At 33.2% G+C, this 21,824-nt stretch overlaps 1 protein-coding gene across 1 annotated transcript; it reads right to left on the bottom strand.

Annotated features, from left to right (window-relative positions):
• Window positions 1–11,188: 11,188 nt before the first annotated feature.
• LOC111515982 (osteomodulin) lies at window positions 11,189–14,002 on the bottom strand. The gene is made up of 2 exons (XM_023172174.2): window positions 13,633–14,002; window positions 11,189–12,135 (listed from the first exon to the last, which is right to left on the bottom strand). The coding sequence occupies exons 1-2, from the start codon at window positions 13,967–13,969 to the stop codon at window positions 11,420–11,422; spliced, it is 1,053 nt and encodes a 350-aa protein (XP_023027942.2). The 5' UTR covers window positions 13,970–14,002; the 3' UTR covers window positions 11,189–11,419.
• Between the last annotated feature and the right edge of the window lie 7,822 nt (window positions 14,003–21,824).

Below are 21,824 nucleotides of genomic sequence, written 5' to 3'. Positions count from 1 at the left end.
ATTGAGTTAACAAAAATCATTCAGATGCGAGGGATTCTTCAAATTCTCTGGAATGCTGTGAACTTTATTTGGTATGAACTCATTGGATTTTATGGCTTTCCAGAGATCTTTGTTGTTTTTTTGTAGAGCTCTGAAATGAAATATGCCTTCTTTTCTCTCTCAATCGCCTGATTAGTAACGTTACGCATGTCCTTATAGAACTGAAAATGAATTTCTGATTTAGTTTTTTTTGAATCTTCTGAAAGCTTTATCCCTTATTAACATTATCTCTTTAATTGTTCCAGTTAGCCAAGGGGATCGCTTCTTAGCTAATCTTGATGTTTTCAAGGGAGCATGTCTATCGAAAGGATTGGTCAAACAGTTAACTGAAAAAGTTATTTTTTCATCAGCTCCTTCCTGATCAAATATATTAAAAAAGGAATACAGTGAAGATCTCTCTTGAAGTCATCTTCATTGAAATATTTGAAATCCCTAAATTCATGAAATTTAAACTTATCTTCATCAGTCCTAATATTCATTGTACACGAAACGAACATATGATCTGAAACTCCATTAGTGTCAATGATATCTTTGTCGAGAACCCATTCAGCTTTAGTTATAATAACATCTAATATTTTTTCGGTACTCTTATTATCGTGATCTAAAAAATTGATATTGCAATCTCCCCCACAAATAATGCCATCTACGGTGGAATATATAAGACCGAGGATATCTTTAAACTGATCTGTATTATCAAAATTAGGTGGCTTATATATCAATCCAAATGCATTGGCGTGAAGTTATCCACAGATTTCTGGCCACACATGCCGACGTAGAGGAAAATAAAAATCTGTGGTTGGGATACAAAATTATTAGCACCCGTACTAATATCTGTGGCTGGAAATACCTATTCACTATAGGTTGAACGTGAAATTATTAAGACTATTTGGTGTTCAATATTTTTATAGAGTCTTGAGTAGATTAAGACGTTGATAATCCTTTTCTCATCAACAATACAGATTCAGGGAAAAATAAAATTGAAAATATTAGACTTACTTTCCAATACCCTATATAGAAATGATATCCTATGATGTGCGTCAATCAAAATCACACAACTTCCATAGTTTCTTGGGAAGATCAACTTGGTGATAACAGTTTTCTTGTCATCTAAACAGATTTCGAAAAAGAAATTGTTGAAACAATCAGACTCATTTTTTGAGATTCCTTGTATTCATGAAAACCACACAACTCTTATAGAATCTTGAATAGATCAACACAGTGAAAACCGTTATCTTGTTACCCATACAGATTTTGAAAATAAAATTGTTGAAACGATCAGACCAACTTTTTAAACCCCTTGAAGAATTGAAACCAGATAATGTGCGTGCATAAAAATCGCATGAGTCTTATGGAATCTTGGGTAGATTGACGTAGTGATAACAATTTTCTTGTCACCCGAACAGATTTCGAAAACAAAAATGTTGAAACAATCAGACTCATTTTTTGAGATTCCTTGTAGAATTGGAACCAGAAGATGTGCGTTCATGAAAATCACACAACTGTTATAGAATCTTGGGTAGATCTATATAGTGTGAACTGTTTTCTTGTCACCCATACAGATTTCCAGAAAAAAATATTTAAACAATCAGACTCACTTTTTGAAATACCTTGTAAAATTGGAACTAGAAAATGTGCGTTCATGAAAATCACACAACTGTTATAGAATCTTGGGTAGATCTATATAGTGTAAACTGTTATCTTGTCACCCATACAGATTTCCAGAAAAAAATATTGAAACAATCAGACTCACTTTTTAAAACACCTTGTAAAATTGGAACTAGAAGATGTGCGTTCATGAAAATCACACAACTGTTATAGAATTTTAGGTAGATCGATATAGTGGAAACCGTTTTCTTGTCACCCATACAGATTTCTAGAAAAAAATTGTTGCAACAATCAGGCTCACTTTTTAAAGCACCTTGTAGAATTGGAACTAGAAGATGTGCGTTCATGAAAATCACACAAATGGTATAGAATCTTGGGTAGATTTATATAGTGTAAACTGTTTTCTTGTCACCCATACAGATTTCCAGAAAAAAATATTGAAACAATCAGACTCACTTTTTAAAAACACCTTGTAAAATTGGAACTAGAAGATGTGCGTTCATGAAAATCACACAACTATTATAGAATCTTGGGTAGATCTATATAATGTAAACTGTTTTCTTGTCACCCATACAGATTTCCAGAAAAAAATATTGAAACAATCAGACTCACTTTTTAAAACACCTTGTAAAATTGTAAATAGAGTATGTGCGTTCATGAAAATCACACAACTGTTATAGAATCTTGGGTAGATCGATAAAGTGAAAACTGTTTTCTTGTCCCCCATTCAGATTTCGAGAAAAAAAATTGTTGCAAAAATCAGGCTCACTTTTTAAAGCACCTTGTAGAATTGGAACTAGAAGATGTGCATTCATGAAAATTACATAAATGTTATAGAATCTTGGGTGGATCGATAAAGTGTAAACCGTTTCCTTTGTCACCCATACAGATTTCCAGGAAAAAATTTTGAAACAATCAGACTCACTTTTTAAAACACCTTGTAAAATTGGAACTAGAAGGTGTGCGTTCATGAAAATAACACAAATGTTATAGAATTTTAATTAGATCGATATAGTGGAAACCGTTTTCTTGTCACCCATACAGATTTCTAGAAAAAAATTGTTGCAACAATCAGGCTCACTTTTTAAAGCACCTTGTAGAATTGGAACTAGAAGATGTGCGTCCATGAAAATCACACAAATGGTATAGAATCTTGGGTAGATTTATATAGTGTAAACTGTTTTCTTGTCACCCATACAGATTTCCAGAAAAAAATATTGAAACAATCAGACTCACTTTTTAAAACACCTTGTAAAATTGGAACTAGAAGATGTGCGTTCATGAAAATCACACAACTGTTATAGAATCTTGGGTAGATCTATATAATGTAAACTGTTTTCTTGTCACCCATACAGATTTCCAGAAAAAAATATTGAAACAATCAGACTCACTTTTTAAAACACCTTGTAAAATTGTAAATAGAGGATGTGCGTTCATGAAAATCACACAACTGTTATAGAATCTTGGGTAGATCGATAAAGTGAAAACTGTTTTCTTGTCCCCCATTCAGATTTCGAGAAAAAAAATGTTGCAAAAATCAGGCTCACTTTTAAAGCACCTTGTAGAATTGGAACTAGAAGATGTGCGTTCATGAAAATTACATAAATGTTATAGAATCTTGGGTGGATCGATATAGTGTAAACCGTTTCCTTGTCACCCATACAGATTTCCAGGAAAAAATTTTGAAACAATCAGACTCACTTTTTAAAACACCTTGTAAAATTGGAACTAGAAGGTGTGCGTTCATGAAAATAACACAAATGTTATAGAATTTTAATTAGATCGATATAGTGTGAACTGTTTCCTTGTCACCCATACAGATTTCCAGGAAAAAATATTGACACGATCAGACCCACTTTTTAAAACACCTTGTAAAATTGGAACTAGAAGATGTGCGTTCATGAAAATCACACAACTGTTATAGAATCTTGGGTAGATCGATACGGTGAGAACTGTTTTCTTGTCACCCATACAGATTTCGATAAAAAAATTGCTGCAACAAACAGACTCATTTTTTGAGATTCCTTGTAGAATTGAAACCAGAAGATGTGCGTTCATGGAAATAACATAACTGTTATAGAATCTTGGGTAGATCGATATAGTGAAAACCGTTTTTTTGTCACCCATACAGATATCCAACAAAAAAATATTGACACAATCAGACACACTTTTTAAAACACCTTGTAGAATTGGAACTAGAAGATGTGCGTTCATGAAAATTACACAACTGTTATAGAATCTTGGGTAGATCGATATAGTGGAAACTGTTTTCTTGTCACCCATACAGATTTCCAGGAAAAAATATTGAAACAATCAGACTCACTTTTTAAAACACCTTGTAAAATTGTAAATAGAAGATGTGCGTTCTTGAAAATCACACAACTGTTATAGAATCTTGGGTAGATCGATAAAGTGATAACTGTTTCCTTGTCCCCCATTCAGATTTCGAGAAAAAAATTGTTGCAAAAATCAGGCTCACTTTTTAAAGCACCTTGTAGAATTGGAACTAGAAGATGTGCGTTCATGAAAATAACATAAATGTTATAGAATCTTGGTAGATCGATATAGTGTAAACCGTTTCCTTGTCACCCATACAGATTTCCAGGAAAAAATTTTGAAACAATCAGACTCACTTTTTAAAACACCTTGTTAAATTGGAACTAGAAGGTGTGCGTTCATGAAAATAACACAAATGTTATAGAATTTTGATTAGATCGATATAGTGTAAACCGTTACCTTGTCACCCATACAGATTTCGAGAAAAAAAATTGTTGCAACAATCAGACTCACTTTTTAAAACACCTTGTAGAATTGTAAATAGAAGATGTGCGTTCATGAAAATTACACAACTGTTATAAAATCTTGAGTAGATCCATATAGTGTAAACTGTTTTCTTGTCACCCATACAGATTTCGAGAAAAAAATTGTTGCAACAATCAGACTCACTTTTTAAAGCATCTTGTAAAATTGGAACTAGAAGATGTGCGTTCATGAAAATCACACAACTGTTATAGAATCTTGGGTAGATCGATGAAGTGAAAACCGTTTTTTTGTCACCCATACAGATTTCCAGGAAAAAATATTGACACAATCAGACTCACTTTTTAAAACACCTTGTAAAATTGGAACTAGAAGATGTGCGTTAATGAAAATTACACAACTGTCATAGAATCTTAGGTAGATCGATATGGTGAGAACTGTTTTCTTGTCACCCATACAGATTTCGATAAAAAAATTGTTGCAACAAACAGACTCATTTTTTGAGATTCCTTGTAGAATTGAAACAAGAAGATGTGCGTTCATGAAAATAACATAACTGTTATAGAATCTTGGGTAGATCGATATAGTGAAAATCGTTTTATTGTCACCCATACAGATTTCCAGGAAAAAATATTGACACAATCAGACTCACTTTTGAAACACCTGTAGAATTGGAACCAGAAGATGTGCGTTCATGAAAATTACAAAACTGTTATAGAATCTTGAATAGATCAATATAGTGAAAACCGTTCTCTTGTCACCCATACAGATTTCGAGAAAAAATTGTTGGAACAATCAGACTCACTTTTTGAAACACCTTGTAGAATTGGAACCAGAAGATGTGCGTTCATGAAAATTATACAACTGTTATAGAATCTTGGATAGATCAATACAGTGAAAACCGTTTTCTTGTCACCCATACAGATTTCGAGAGAAAAATTGTTGCAACAATCAGACTAACTCTTTGAAACACCTTGTAGAATTGGAACCAGAATATGTGCGTTCATGAAAATAACATAACTGTTATAGAATCTTGGGTAGATCGATATAGTGAAAACCGTTTTATTGTCACCCATACAGATTTCCAGGAAAAAATATTGACACAATCAGACTCACTTTTGAAACACCTTGTAGAATTGGAACCAGAAGATGTGCGTTCATGAAAATTACAAAACTGTTATAGAATCTTGGATAGATCAATACAGTGAAAATCGTTTTCTTGTCACCAATACAGATTTCAAGAGAAAAATTGTTGCAACAATCAGACTCACTTTTTAAAACACCTTGTAGAATTGGAACCAGAAGATGTGCGTTCATGAAAATTATACAACTGTTATAGAATCTTGGATAGATCAATACAGTGAAAACCGTTTTCTTGTCACCCATACAGATTTCGAGAGAAAAATTGTTGCAACAATCAGACTAACTCTTTGAAACACCTTGTAGAATTGGAACCAGAAGATGTGCGTTCATGTAAATAACATAACTGTTATAGAATCTTGGGTAGATCGATACAGTGAAAACCGTTTTCTTGTCACCCATACAGATTTCGATAAAAAAAATTGTTGCATCAGACTCATATTTTGAGTCTGTAAATCTGTGTGGGTAACAAGAAAACGATTTTCACTATATCGATTCACCCAAGATTCTATAAGAGATGTGTTATTTTCATGAACACATAACATATGGTTCCAAAAAGTGAGTCTGATTGTTGTAACAATTTTTTTCTCGAAATCTGTATGGGTGACAAGAAAACGGTTCTCACTTTATCAATCTACCCACGATTCTATACCAGTTGTGTAATTTTCATGAATGCACATCTTCTGGTTCCAATTCTACAAGGTGTTTCAAAAAGTGAGTCTGATTGTTGCAATAATTTTTTTCTCGAAATCTGTATGGGTGACAAGAAAACGGTTCACACCATATCGATCTACCCAAGATTCTATAACAGTTGTGTAATTTTCATGAATGCACATCTTCTGGTTCCAATTCTACAAGGTGTTTCAAAAAGTGAGTCTGATTGTTGCAACAATTTTTTTCTCGAAATCTGTATGGGTGACAAGAAAACGGTTTGCACCATATCGATCTACCCAAGATTCTATAACAGTTATGTGATTTCCATGAACGCACATCTTCTGGTTCAAATTCTACAAGGAATCTCAAAAAATGAGTCTGTTTGTTGCAACAATTATTTTATCGAAATCTGTATGGGTGACAAGAAAACAGTTCCCACTATATCGATCTTCCTAAGATTCTATAAAAGTTGTGTAATTTTCATGAACGTACATCTTCTAGTTCCAATTCTACAAGGTGTTTTAAAAAGTGAGTCTGATTGTTGCAACAATTTTTTTCTCGAAATCTGTATGGGTGACAAGAAAACGGTTTGCACCATATCGATCTACCCTAGATTCTATAACAGTTTTGTAATTTTCATGAACGCACATCTTCTAGTTCCAATTTTACAAGGTGTTCTAAAAAGTGAGTCTGATTGTTTCAATATTTTTTCCTGGAAATCTGTATGGGTGACAAGAAAACAGTTTCCACTATATCGATCTACCAAGATTCTATAACGTTTGTGCAATTTTCATGAACGCACATCTTCAATTTCCAATTCTACAAGGTGTTCTAAAAATTGAGTCTGATTGTTTCAATATTTTTTCCTGGAAATCTGTATGGGTGACAAGAAAACAGTTTTCACTCTATCAATCTACCCAAGATTCTATAACAGTTGTGTAATTTTCATGAACGCACATCTTCTAGTTCCAATTTTACAAGGTGTTCTAAAAATTGAGTCTGATTGTTTCAATATTTTTTCCTGGAAGTCTGTATGGGTGACAAGAAAACAGTTTCCACTATATCGATCTACCCAAGATTCTATAACAGTTGTGTGATTTTCATGAACGCACATCTTCTAGTTCCAATTCTACAAGGTGTTTTAAAAAGTGAGTCTGATTGTTTCATTATTTTTTCCTGGAAATCTGTATGGGTGACAAGAAAACGGTTTACACTATATCGATCTACCCAAGATTCTATAACAGTTGTGTAATTTTCATGAACGCACATCTCCCATTTACAATTTTACAAGGTGTTTCAAAAAGTGAGTCTGATTGTTGCAACAATTTTTTTCTCGAAATCTGTATGGGTGACAAGAAAACGGTTTGCACCATATCGATCTTCCCTAGATTCTATAACAGTTTTGTAATTTTCATGAACGCACATCTTCTAGTTCCAATTTTACAAGGTGTTCTAAAAAGTGAGTCTGATTGTTTCAATATTTTTTCCTGGAAATCTGTATGGGTGACAAGAAAACAGTTTCCACTATATTGATCTACCCAAGATTCTATAACGTTTGTGTAATTTTCATGAACGCACATCTTCTATTTCCAATTCTACAAGGTGCTTTAAAAAGTGAGTCTGATTGTTTCATTTTTTTTCCTGGAAATCTGTATGGGTGACAAGAAAACAGTTTTCACTCTATCAATCTACCCAAGATTCTATAACAGTTGTGTAATTTTCATGAACGCACATCTTCTATTTACAATTCTACAAGGTGTTTTAAAAATTAAGTCTGATTATTGCAGCAATTTTTTTCTCGAAATCTGTATGGGTGACAAGAAAACAGTTTTCACTTTTTCGATCTACCCAAGATTCTATAACAGTTGTGTGATTTTCATGAACGCACATCTTCTATTTGCAATTCTACTAGGTGTTTTAAAAAGTGAGTCTGATTATTGCAACAATTTTTTTCTCGAAATCTGTATGGGTGACAAGAAAACGGTTTTCACTATATCGATCTACCTAAGATTCTATAACAGTTGTGTAATTTTCATGAACGCACATTTTCTGGTTCCAATTCTACAAGGAATCTCAAAAAATGAGTCTGATTGTTTCAACATTTTTGTTTTCGAAATCTGTTCGGGTGACAAGAAAATTGTTATCACTACGTCAATCTACCCAAGATTCCATAAGACTCATGCGATTTTTATGCACGCACATTATCTGGTTTCAATTCTTTAAGTAGTTTAAAAAGTTGGTCTGATCGTTTCAACAATTTTATTTTCGAAATCTGTATGGGTAACAAGATAACGGTTTTCACTGTGTTGATCTATTCAAGATTCTATAAGAGTTGTGTGGTTTTCATGAATACAAGGAATCTCAAAAAAGGAGTCTGATTATTTCAACAATTTCTTTTTCGAAATCTGTTTAGATGACAAGAAAACTGTTGTCACCAAGTTGATCTTCACAAGAAACTATGGAAGTTGTGTGATTTTGATTGACGCACATCATCGGATATCATTTCTATATAGGATATTAGAAAGTAAGTCTAATATTTTCAATTTTATTTTTCACTGAATCTGTATCGTTGATGAGAAAAGGATTATCAACGCCTTAATCTACTCAAGACTATAAAAATGTTGAACACCAAATAGTCTTAATAATTTCACGTTCAACCTATAGTGAATAGGTATTTCCAGCCACAGATATTAGTACGGGTGCTAATAATTTTGTATCCCAACCACAGATTTTTATTTTCTTCTACGTCGACATGTGTGGCCAGAAATCTGTGGATAACTTCACGCCAATTCCAAATGCAATTTTCTTTTTCTGAATAGTTACTTCAATCCACAATTGTTCACTGAAATGGCAGGTCTGAGGCAAATCAATTTTTTGACTAGAATATTTTTCCTTCAGAAAAATACACAACCCTCCACCTCTGTTAGCTTGATCCAATCTGTACAAGTTATAATCATCAATGGAGATATTATCACCACTTATATTGCTTGTGAGCCAAGATTCACATATAAGAAAAATCTCAAAGAAATACTTAGAATCTAATAATTCAGTATCCCTTAACGAAGGTATCAAGTATCTAGTATTCAAGCTACCTACCTGCAAAAATCCGAAATGACAAGGTCATCTACATAAACTTGCAGATCCCCTTTTCTTCTGTCGAGGGCATCAAGCATCAAGAGCGCCCACAGAAGGGGAGATAGTACCCCACCTTGAGGGCAGCCTCTGATGACCCTGAACCTGATGGTCTCGCCTTGAAGAGTCGTAGTTGCAGTTCTGTTTACCAGCATGGCATTGTCAAATACTCCTTCAATATCGAGAAACACAATAACCGCAATCTCTTTGTTTTCAAGAGATTGGGAGATTTTCTCTACAAGGTTGTTTATTGCTAAATTTGACAATTCACCGGTTTGATAAGCATACTGGTGTTTTTTTAGGGGGGATGCATATAATGCCACCCTCCTGATATGTCCGTCCAGTATCTTCTCAAGTCGTTTCAACAGTCCTCTCAAGATGGAGTAGTAGAAAGCCAAAAACTTTCTTTCCCAAAAAGTATTCACACCTGAAAATATAATCCTTTCAATATAAACAAATATGTAGTATCTATACATAGGTAGGTTATATTTATTTCCTGAGTACATAGACATGTATCGTAATTAACGTTTTTAGTTTTACAAATGCCTGGATGATGAACACACATCCGAAGATGATTTGTTCGGGATTGATTTAGGTTCGTTCCAACCTTAAGTCACCAACAGATTTCCAACAGTTTGTACATCGTTGTCAACGCGCATGTCTATTAAATATTGGTTTCTGATTAATTTGAAATTTCTGATTGGAACAGCTGATAGTTCAACTGAAGTTTGGCATGGAATTTCAACATAATCTTTAAAAATAAATCTAATCAAGTATATTTCTGGAAAGTAAAAGAAGGTTGCAGTATTCTAAATATCTATTCTATTTACTAATCAACATGGAACTGGGAGGTAAGTAGGTCACCGCAATGATTAATTTGTGTAATTGAAGATGTTCATATTTTAGGTTCACTTGAAGAATTCCTAATTTTTCCTGCGCCAGCAAATACATAATTTATTTTATAACAATTTTTGCAGGTTATGTTGTTTAACATAAAACATGTTGAATTAACATAAAACAGAAACAGTAATACGGAATACGCATGCATCAGATTAATGGTTAGAAGATAATCATCAAACCATTCTGATAGATTTCGAACAGGTTTGAATCTTGGATGGAACAGAAAACTGATAGTTTACTAATGGTTGGAAACTCACGTTGGATCGCAATCACATTACTGCGCAGAATCCTGACTGTCAGAAACTGTTTCTGACGCTGGTTGGAACGAACCTATTAAGTTGTTTGGCTGATATTATAACGTCCGGTCATGTCGAAAATATACTTCAGTACATTTTCGATAAAAAAGTTATGGTGGAAATCAGAAATTGCGAGAAAAGATAATGAATATCCCAAACGTCAGCGTGATAGATAGGTCAAAAACCTCATAGAGGATGAGAGCTGGAATGTTTAGTGCTGATTATAATTCTCAATTTCAATTGTAAGATAAACTGACAATAATAATATATGTTGTTTTTATATTATCTGATTTGTTTTTTCGTTCTTTATAATTTAAGAGATTTTGATAATTCATTCCTTGATCACAATAATTCAATTATTTTTAACCAATTCATCCGAATATTCGGTTCCATAATTCTCTTCATCAGATTTTCTGATTTTTCCACTTCAAACTCTTCAAATTTGTTGATATTTTCAGATGGACGTAGTGAGGAACTATAATATTCATGTAATTCTTCAAATAATTTTTTGTTACGAATCAGAGTTTTACTTTCGACTGACTGAAATATTATTTCATACAGAAGTGAACTAGGAATAGGTTATATGAACTGAATGTTCGACACTGAAATTCAACAAATATTTTCCAAATATAGTTTCTCAATCGGAAAAAAATCAAGAAAAAAATGTTTATATTATTTTTATTTTCATATTTAGGAAGGCTCTTTCAAAAACAAAATGAAAACCTAATCTAGAATAGTCCAAAGATGTTCATTTTTTCAAACCATAATAATATAGATATGACCCATGATAATGTATACATTATTTATGTATATCAATATATAACAATGTTCATTTTTTCAAACCATAATAATATAGATATGACCCATGATAATATATACATTATTTATGTATATTAATATATCATATTTGTGTCGGTTTCTTTGTCTTGTATTTTGACCTCCTTGAGACGTTTTTCTAGAGCTGTCATTTTGGATTTGATTCTTTGCGCTCTGCATTCCAAATCAGCATAAAAATGTTCAACTCTTTTTCCACTTTTTTTTGACCACTCTTCAATTCTCTGCAAACACTCACATTCCATAGGGTTGGAATCAATATGTGTCGTATCTGCTCTAAAGAGTTTGTCGAAGTCCCCTTCGAAACAACTTATATTATTGTTGTTGAGCCGTAAATCATCGATAACAACATTTTCTAGTAAATCATCTTCAAATTGTTCAATCTGATTGAAATCTAGCCATAAATTATTGATTTTCTTCAGTCCCGCAAACGCCTCTGAATGGATAGTCTTGATTTTGTTGTGGCTGAAAATCAAATTGATTCTCAGATCTAATTTTCCATATATTTTTTCACCTTCTAGATTGACAAAGGCGTGACTTGGTAAGGTTTCGATGGCATTATTTTGTAGTGAAATCCTCGTGAGAAGTGGAGTATTTTGAAACCAATTAGGGTTCCAACGAGTTATTTTGTTATCAGCTAAATTGATATTCAATAAATTTGGCATATCATTGAAAGCATTAGCAGAGATACTTCTTATAGAATTCAGACCAAGATCCAAAGTAGAAAGCGGCAAGTTGTTGAATACTCCTGTTTCAATTTTTTCTAACCTGTTACCTAAAAAAAAAAGATGTTATGATAGTATATTATGAAATTACTTTATAATGCAGGAGATTACTGTATACCTAAATGATTTCACGAATTCTGAAATCTGAAATTGTAATTGCAGAATATTTTAGTCAGGATGATGCATAGAATCGCTAGTGTGATCACTTGGACCCCTTCTTCAGGTAAAAAATGTGGAAACTGTCGACCTAAGGCACTATTGATAAAGAAATGATGAAGAGATCCAATAATCTACAGCATTCCAGCATTTGGTCGGTTGTTCACTCAGTCAATCGGCCCATGTGTGAGCCGATGGTTCAAGCCCCAGGCTGAACGATCGATATTCACTTGCTATCGTCAAACCTGTGTTAGGAATCACACGTTGAAAGGTAAGACCTCGTTAGTCCTTAGTTTAGACTTCTGAGGGTTGTCGTTCGTAGGAGTGCGATAGTTGGTTAACGGAAAAAACATATGGAGCTTAAAAATTTTAAGTTGACACTTCAACTTTCAAAGTTTACACTTTGGAATAAATCGATCTCGGGTGAGAGAGTTTTTCACATTATACTCCATAAATCAAACAATTGAACGAAATACGTACGACCTATTTCGCCTCTTGTACCATTTATCAACATGTGGAAAAAGTTAAATCGATTTCAGTTTTTGACAAAACAAAAGCGAGTCGATCCAATCAAGATACTAGATCATTGTTAAGAAGTCGAATAGATTATGGAACGGATAAAATTATGGCATATTTGTTAAATTGTTACATACATAGGAATGAATAGAAGTCAGATAATCGTTTCGTAATTTACAATGACGAATTTGAGAACATATCGAATGTACTGGGACCAAAAATGTTCAAACAGAATGCAAATTACAGACATGTTATATCTGATTAGTTGCTTGTTGTTGTCTCCTGAAGTTTCCACATAGCGAACTCTGTTTATAAAAATACAGACAATACACCGATACCTTTTGATTTTTCCGCCTGCCGACGGGACATTTCGTTGTTGACGAAAAGAAAATCTTCCAAATGTTTTTTATTTTGACAACTCAAGTTTTTGTTTTGTCTAATTCGACGCAGTTGCTGTTTTGTTGTGGTTTTGTCCGTTTGGAGGATAACCGTCTCTAATCGTTAAGAGGAGTAAGAGCGGAGAATTGACGAGGTCTGATGTATCAACAGACAATAAGACTGAACAGACTCAACAACTTACAGTTTGTCAAATCCAGGAAGAGACTTGAGAATTCTCTCTCTCTCTCTCTCTCTCTCTCGCTCTTATAGTCTTCTTACAAACGCACATCTAGTGAGCGAGACCATATAACAATTCAGAAAGCTCTTTCTACATTTGACAAGCTGTACATTTAACATATTCACTTGAAGTCGAGGCTCAGAACAAAGATTGAACCTATATTCACAATTGCAACATTTCATGGCCAGAATTCACCAACCAAACAATCAACTTACTTAATTTATCAAATGAAAAATCAGCCTGACTGAAATATATTCACCTTTCAAAGATAATCTCCTGAGTAGAGGTACGTTCTTCAAAACTCCAGGTCTAATTTCGTGAACTGCACAATTTTCGATAACAAGTTCATCCAATTCATCTAAATCTGCCAAAGAGTTTTCGTACAATATTGGAATATTTTGGTTTTTGAATTCAATATCATCATAATGCACTTCCGGAAGAAAATCCTTCAAGCTGTTAGACAACGGAATGGTTTTCTTGAATTTCTCTATAAATACACTATATCCTTTGAAGGTTACATTTCTGAATGTTATCTCCGATGGAGCCGCGAAACAAAATGGTAAGAATAACAAAATTACTGCCTGAATAGTCAACATTTCACTGAGTGATACAGTTGGTATGGATATAGTTCCTTCATATATATATATTTTATCCCAGCGCTATTTCTCTGAATAAATATGTATATTTGAATCGAGGGCTATCACTTGATAACCCCACTTAATGTAGAAATGTTTGTTGATTCACGAGCTTCAACAATTACTTTGAATTGTGAAATGACGTGAGGATTCTCGGATACTTTGGATTTTTGAGTTCTGATTGTTCATATTCCGATTATATTGTTTTCCAAATCGTTTGGAACAAAATAACTCTATGAAATGTTTGGCATACTACGCACAGAAAATAGCAACAATCTGAATTTATTGTTGAATGTTACCTTGAGAAATGGATGATATCTCAAAATAGATCACGTGTAGAAGATTTGAAAACTGAAAACTTCATGGAATGTCATCAAAGTATTTAACACTAGTAAGCTACCTTGTCTTCGCACGGGTGTAATTTAGAGTTGTAATTTTATCGTGAAGCTTAGTTCAATCGAAAACTCGATTAGAATGATTGAAAGAAGAAGAAGTCACATGCACAGTATCAGCTTTGATTATGGAGGCATCTTTTGATCTTTACTTCTATTTCAGTTGACTGTATGAAAAATGCGTTTGAAAAGCGTTTGTTGTGACACCTTCATGAAACTTCATGAAAGTTAAACATACATTCTTGCAGGTGATTTCATGAAGAATAATGACTAGATACCATAAAAGTATAATACATTTTTTCGAGAATCATGGATAGTATTCATGAAACATACCCAATAATGACATTTATAGGTAAATTTTCAATACTTAGGGTTATTTTATTGATATTTTTGGATATGATGTAGATATATAATTTTCACAGACTATAAAAATTACACGCTATCTAACTGATACTAATGATTGTTTATAGGTTATTCGAGTGCTTTCACCTATCCCCTATTCCCTCAATCCGCTTCACTGGTTCAACGGGAGCTGAAAGTTTGGCGGAACTTGTCCGTTTTCCGCTTGATTATAAATTTCCAAATGTTGCGTATCTCTACGCTAGCTTGGCTAAATGTGTTGTTGGACAACATATATGTGGCTTCTTTGAATTTTCTACCAAACCAGTGCTCCTCCTTATGGACAATCTCAGCTTGAGACTACTTGTTATGTTATGTTGATGAGTTCAAATATGCTCTGCTATTCCTGATTTGCTAGTTCCTCCTCGTTGTGACTGTTTCTTGAGCTCGGCAATACGGACTTTCAAAGGACTCTTAGTTTCACTGATGTAGGATTTTCCGCATTCGCAGAGTATCCGGTAAATGCAATTCTTGGATTCGAGTTTTCGATATACAGATCGTTCCTACTTTGTATCAGTCCTCTTCACCAATACGTCTAAGAATGGCAATGTGTTGTGGACTTATTTCTGCATTGTTAAAGTGATGGACGGTCTTACGGTCCATCATCATGTGTAAAGAATTCGTCGTTCAGTTGGAAATAACAGTTTCGTACGCAGTATCCTAGTAATTCCATAATCACTTCTATAGGTAAATTCGTTCTATCTTTCAGGTCCCCGTCTTCGGATAGCTTCCTGTGTATGATTTGGAGTGCTTTTCTGACCGCAACATTGGTGTAAAGGCTTTTCACGTCGAAATTGGTTAGTTGATCTTGCTGTGTGAATTCAATTTCCTCTAGTAGTTCGACAAAATGCCTTGAATTCACCACAAAAGACAATGTTTGAATGTTGGACTTGTCGAGCACACGAAACACACACAGCGAGGGGAAACCAGCAAATCAGGAATAGCAGAGCATGTTTGGACCCATCAACATAACATCGAGTGGTCCAAAGCTGAGATCATACACAGGGGGGAACATTGGTTCAGAAGGAAATTCAAAGAAGCCGCATACATGTTGCTCATCAATGTATTCAGCCAAACAAGCATAGGGATATGCAACATATGGAAACACATAATCAAGCGAAAAATGGCCAACTCCCGCCAAACGGCCATTTCCCACTAAACCGGTAAAGCGAAAAAAAGAAAGCGGAGATAAGTGAAAGTACTCGAATGATCCATATAATCTCTGGAAGGAATTAGTCCAGTCATCACCCGAAGACGATTGTAGATACTAATAATCGAAATGTCGTGAAATAACTTGGGTTAGAATCTATTAAGTTTTTATTTGTATTTTTAATTTCGTTCAATTGTTCTATTTTTACTTGTATTTTATTTCACTGTTATTTCATTTCAGGGTTTTTGCTTAATATAATTGTTATTTTCAGCTAATCTTTTTTAATTATTCTTTTTTATTAGTTCTTTCAGAGATTTCAAATTATTTTATATAATATCAGACAATGGAAGTCCAAGCTAATGAAATTCAGAACTAGGTTTATTATAATTTTTTGAAAATGTCCTTATAGGACGAAACTGCAGTAACATTAGTAACAAATGAAAGTTGTAAAAAAACATATGATGTTTTATTTCTCATTTATTGTGATTGTTTGAAAATGTCCGTATAGGACGAAACTGCAGTAACATTAGTAACAAATGAAAGTTGTAAAAAAACATATGAAGTTTTATTTCTCATTTATTGTGATTGTTTGAAAATGTCCGTATAGGACGAAACTGCAGTAACGTTAGTTACAAATAAAAGTGGTAAAATAAACAAAGAAAATTTTATTTCTCACTTTTCGCTATGATCTCCTATCACGTAGTAACGGTTACATCCATCAATTTATCAGAATGAAGTTCGTTTGCCCGATAATGTCTATCTTCATTTTTCGAGAAATGCAAAACAAAAACTACGAGTATATGATATAAAGAATACCTTTCAATCAAATTATCTACTCCATTTTCAATTTAGAAAAAATATTGAATTGCTTTGAAAGGTAGGAGATGAAATCAAAATCATGCCTTCTTTGTTATGAACTCAGATATGTCTCGCTGAATTTGATATCGAAATATATTCACAAAAATTCAAGAGTGAAATGAGTTCCATGGTACATTATCCTATAGTTTTAGAAAAATAAAAATCACTTTTACAATATAACGAATGTTACCATTCATTTGAAGTAGATGAAGTGAATGATATCTGATTTTATTCCACAACCAAAATTATTCACTCCTAAAAATATAGCCCCTTCAATTCAAATAATGAGGATGTTCTTAAATCATTCGTTCATGAATTGCAATCCAAAATTTGGAAATCGAAACCAAAGTTTATATTTTGAAGTCGGAATTTTCTGATTCGGTGTCGAAATTCCGAGATGAAAATCGAATTTTTGACTTTCAAAATTGTAAATTCTGAGAAACAAGTATAAATATGAATATGAGAAGGAAAAAGTAATTTTTATGTAACTCAATGTTCATATGTTCAAAAGTAGTTTGGATGGACTTTTTCTTCCAGTTTGTGTACGAACATAACTTCTGTGCATGATCTAAATATCTTGGTCGAGAATTTTAATTGAAGTCAATTGTTTTCTTTCTTCTTCAAGAAATTTCCTACATTTTTGGTATAATGATAGATGAGCAGAAAGCCAAAGAGTTTTATCCCAGAAATAAATTTCTCTGAGGAAAATAAACAATTAGATTTAAACTGACTACTCCAATAATCATAGAACATCAAATGCATACAGACTGATACACATACTATGGAATATTAGCTATTGTCTTACTTCCATTCCAAATATCTGCTTTTACCATCCAGTATTGGTTCTTTCAACAATTTACTTTTCTTTACTTTTCAAATTCAGATTTAAATAGTATACCACTGGTAGTATTTTTGTCTGGTGATGAAATTGTAGCCAGCTGTATATTTTACTAATCCTTAATATTATCTTGCGAGAAAAGTGTTTTTATAGTTTATTTTGTATCAGTTCTACCTTAAATAAAATCCTGAGCGATCCTCATTTCAGATGAATATGCAAAATTTGTAATACCATTTTTTCATATTTGTTGGACAATTTGACATTTTCCAAATGGAATCTCATAATATTGAGATTTTCGACGTATGAATGTAAAAATTCCCATCGAAAATAATCCGCCATTATTCATATTTTTCTGGATTTGGGTTTCCTCATTCGATTACAACAATTTTCATTTTTTTTCATGTTAATCACTAGCTATTATTGTTATTCACTGAACATTTTAAACGCTGTTTGACATTGGCCAGACCTGTGTGAAGCCACAACATCATCAAGAGTAATATCCAAGTTGCTTCTCGCATTCCTTCTCTCTCGTAAGTCGAGCTGCACCCTACTGGGACCTACAGTCATTTTTTATATTTGTAGAAGACGCTATAAATAACAAAACAGAAGCTGTCTAATTAAATTGACAGGAGCGGTACGATCAAAATCTTTTGAACCTGAAAAATAAGCCGGCGTGTTCATAACTCTGGTTTTGTGGACATTAATATTCATAATTCTGTAAATTAATAGTTTATCAGTCAGGTTTATTTATAATTATTATTGTTTATTGATTGATAATACATACACCAAAAGCGGAGAATACATCCTCTTTTGATGCTTATCCGATGATTTAAGCCGAATTATGTATTGGGCGATTGTAGATAACCATTAGAAATAATTCAACACAATGATTTCAAGAAATGTTTTTCAACACTGTCAGGGTCAACGATACAGCATAATATATAGGATGAGAATTAGTTTTCATGTCAGATTGAACTATTTTTTGTGAGTTATACGCCAGGAAATTATCAGCTACTTTCATGTGAAAGGATAACAATACGTTATTTTTATTTACGAAGCATGTTATTATTCATCTACAACCATCTACAAATACACTGGATGATTTCGTTCAGCTCAGTGATGCATGCATTCATGTACAGTAATTCTAAAAAATAGATTGGTCGTTCACATGAAATGTAGCATTTTTTCCGCGGCTATATCAAGATAGATGTAGAAGTATATTTGCGTAAAATTTTCAAAGCTGTTATGGTTCGTTTCAAATAAATTGAAACTGTAAATTTCATCAGTTCAGCTCAAAATAATAAATTATGATTTAGTGAATTATGAAGCTTTGAATAAACTCTTTTTAATAAAAGGTAAAACTGGAACCTCTCGCGAAGAATAAATTCAAAACAAGCACTATTCTCAATCATTAGAAATGCAATGTTCTTCTTGTCGCGTGTTTCACCATGAGAAGCCAACTCAGCTTAATCTCTTTAAAACCCTAGTTTGGTTGGTGAAACGGGCATCAAGAAGAGTGTTGCATTTCTGTTGCTTGGGAAAAGTACTCGTTTTGGATTTACTCTTCATAAGGAATCAGTAACTTCCTCAGCTATACCGCTTCTGCTTGCATGGAATTTCAAGTGTTGCTTCTCATCTCAACATTTTTTTCTTCAGTGGTGAATTATATTTCGGAATTAGAAACTTTGAAGAAATCTTGAAATTATACAGGTTTTGAATTTCTTTCACGGATTATACTCGTACAGAACGTACAAATACCAGTACATAAATACTGTTTTTAACTCATGATACTGGTGCTTTCCCAAAATGATAGGTTGGTTCTACTGCCTCCATTACAAACGATTTGAAAATAAGGTAGACTAACTTCCTGTGTTGCTTCAGTTTCTATTAAAAATATTTCTTTCTCAACAGTATAAAATACAAATACAATTTAATATGATTAGAAGATGAGTGGGACTGAATTCGGCAATTCTTATAATGTTTCATATACATAAATAATAAAATTTATTACTATTGTCAATTACTCATTGGTTTCCCAATGTATCAATGTTCCCACCTGTATCATAACAGGTAGTGACCAACATTGAGAACATTATCAGTTTGTTGAATATTCCAAAGTTTGTTTGAAAAATAATTTTAAATTTATCTCAATTAACTGTCGTGGCTTACAGAACAAATAATGAATATTAAAGTGGAAGATGTTTAGTCTTCCTCTTGAAGATGATCACTTGGTGATTGAAACACGTGTAGAAGTGTTGAAAATAACGGTTTGGTGTTGGGATTTAACTCCAGTAATATTCATTACTACACCAAAGGTTCAAAACAGTGCATCACAAGAACAAATGATATTTAAAGCAGATTGATTGAAAAAAAATCAAGACAAAATTTCAGTATCAGATAATTTTACCTGACTATTACATGAGGCCAAACTGTAAAATTAATTTAAGTCAATTAAGACGCAGGTACTTAGCAGAGGTACTATGGTATGAATAAGGATATCATTGTATATATATTTAGTTCAATCTTCCTCTTGAAGATGATCACTTGGTGATTGAGATATGTGTCGAGGTTTCAAAATAACGGTGTGGTGTTGGGATAATACTCCAGTGATATTCTATAGTAGTTGTTTGTTGTTCAGTAGTTCCGAAGTTTATACTCTTTCTAACAGTTCTTTCAATATAGACTCGGAGACATGGTAAACTAGTGTTTTGATAATTTCAGTGAGCGAGCATAATACTGGCCTAACGTTCCACCGTGCAGTTGACTTGAATGTGTGAATGACAGCCACAAACCAAAGGAGAAATAGAAGTCATAGACATACTATTCCTGGAATCTTCTGAAATATTCACTAAATGTGGAACGTATGTTCTTCATTTCCAGAAACGATTCTTTTTGTTGTTGTTATTGGTTCTACGCAACTATTCTCATTGTCAATTTAATATTGTTTTGAATATTCTGAGTTTTGACGATTGTAGAGAATCAAATCCAGGCTAGTACACCGTGGTTGCATTAAACCTGAAGTACCAAATGTTTCGCCTACTACTGTGACAGACTTCATCACTAGTTATGGGCGTTCATTGCCACGACGAAAGTTATATTTCGAAGTTCGTAATGAACATTCGTTACTGGGACTGATAATGTCTGCCTTAGTAGGTAGCAGATGGAATGTTTGGTACTTCAAGATCCATTTGACCACAGTCTGCTAGTAAGGATTTTGTTCTCTTTATCGTGACTCTGACCGTGGAAGCTAATGTTATATTTTGAGGTTCAATTGAGAATGATAGTTTGTATATTCAACTCGATGTTTTTATTGAGAACAACTAACCGCTATTCTCCTAATACAATGGTGAAAATCACAAAATTATTCTGTTTCAAACATAAGTACAAATGATGAGATATTACAGGAACAATCCCGATATAACACTAAGAGTTATACTAGAGGACCCGCATTATGTATTGGTCCGTTCAAATGAGAACAAAAAAAATCAAAGTGGCAATAAGATTCAATCCTAGTCATCTCCAGATGATGCCACTTAATTAGCCAGACGCGCGTCAAGAGACAGTATTTCGTTCTGGTGAGGGAGAAGTTACGGTTTACGATCTGTTATGAAACAATTACACATAAATGACATTATCTTTGAATTGCAACTAATATTTGAGTGGCCACTGTAATAAAAAATTCACACATGTATCACAACATATATATTTTTCGAAGTTTTTCTCTGGAAAAATATAATCAAAATCAGGTCATGAAGTTCCATAGCACGTATATCTCTAAAATTCAAAGAATAATGTTTATTTTATTTCGACCTCGGAGAGATACAATAACTCAGATATGTTTTGAAAATTTCAAAATAGATGTGAATACCCATGACGGTATTTGAATCTTCGTTATAATACCCATACAAGTACTGTTTGAAAACTAATTTTGATGAGGTATGAATGCTTATTTCTCAGCAAATGAAAATTTGGGAAATGTTTTCATAGTGAACTATGAAATAAAGTGACGAGAAAGTTGATTTGTCATCAAAGTTGTTGAATAGTGGGATCAGCATTATGAAAAAACTCAAATTTTGATTATTAGTTACCAAAAAGCCACAAAGACATCGGTTGAAATTAACTAACTAACTAACTAAATTAAATAAACAATGATAGTTTTTCAACATTATTGGCCACTCT

The sequence above is a fragment of the Leptinotarsa decemlineata genome, unplaced genomic scaffold (genome assembly GCF_025532065.1).
Source record: "Leptinotarsa decemlineata unplaced genomic scaffold, Ldec_3_MD MMD2_P_RNA_scaffold_2, whole genome shotgun sequence".
Classification (NCBI taxonomy): domain Eukaryota; kingdom Metazoa; phylum Arthropoda; class Insecta; order Coleoptera; family Chrysomelidae; genus Leptinotarsa; species Leptinotarsa decemlineata.
Note: the sequence above shows the minus strand (reverse complement) of the source record. Positions and strands in the feature narration are given on the sequence as shown.

Coding starts and splice junctions, on each gene's coding strand:
- LOC111515982 (XM_023172174.2), bottom strand. CDS start 13,969: ATGTTGACTATTCAGGCAGTAATTTTGTTATTCTTACCATTTTGTTTC. Junction 12,136..13,632: donor CAGGAGATTATCTTTGAAAG/GTGAATATATTT, acceptor TTTTTTTTTTAG/GTAACAGGTTAGAAAAAATT.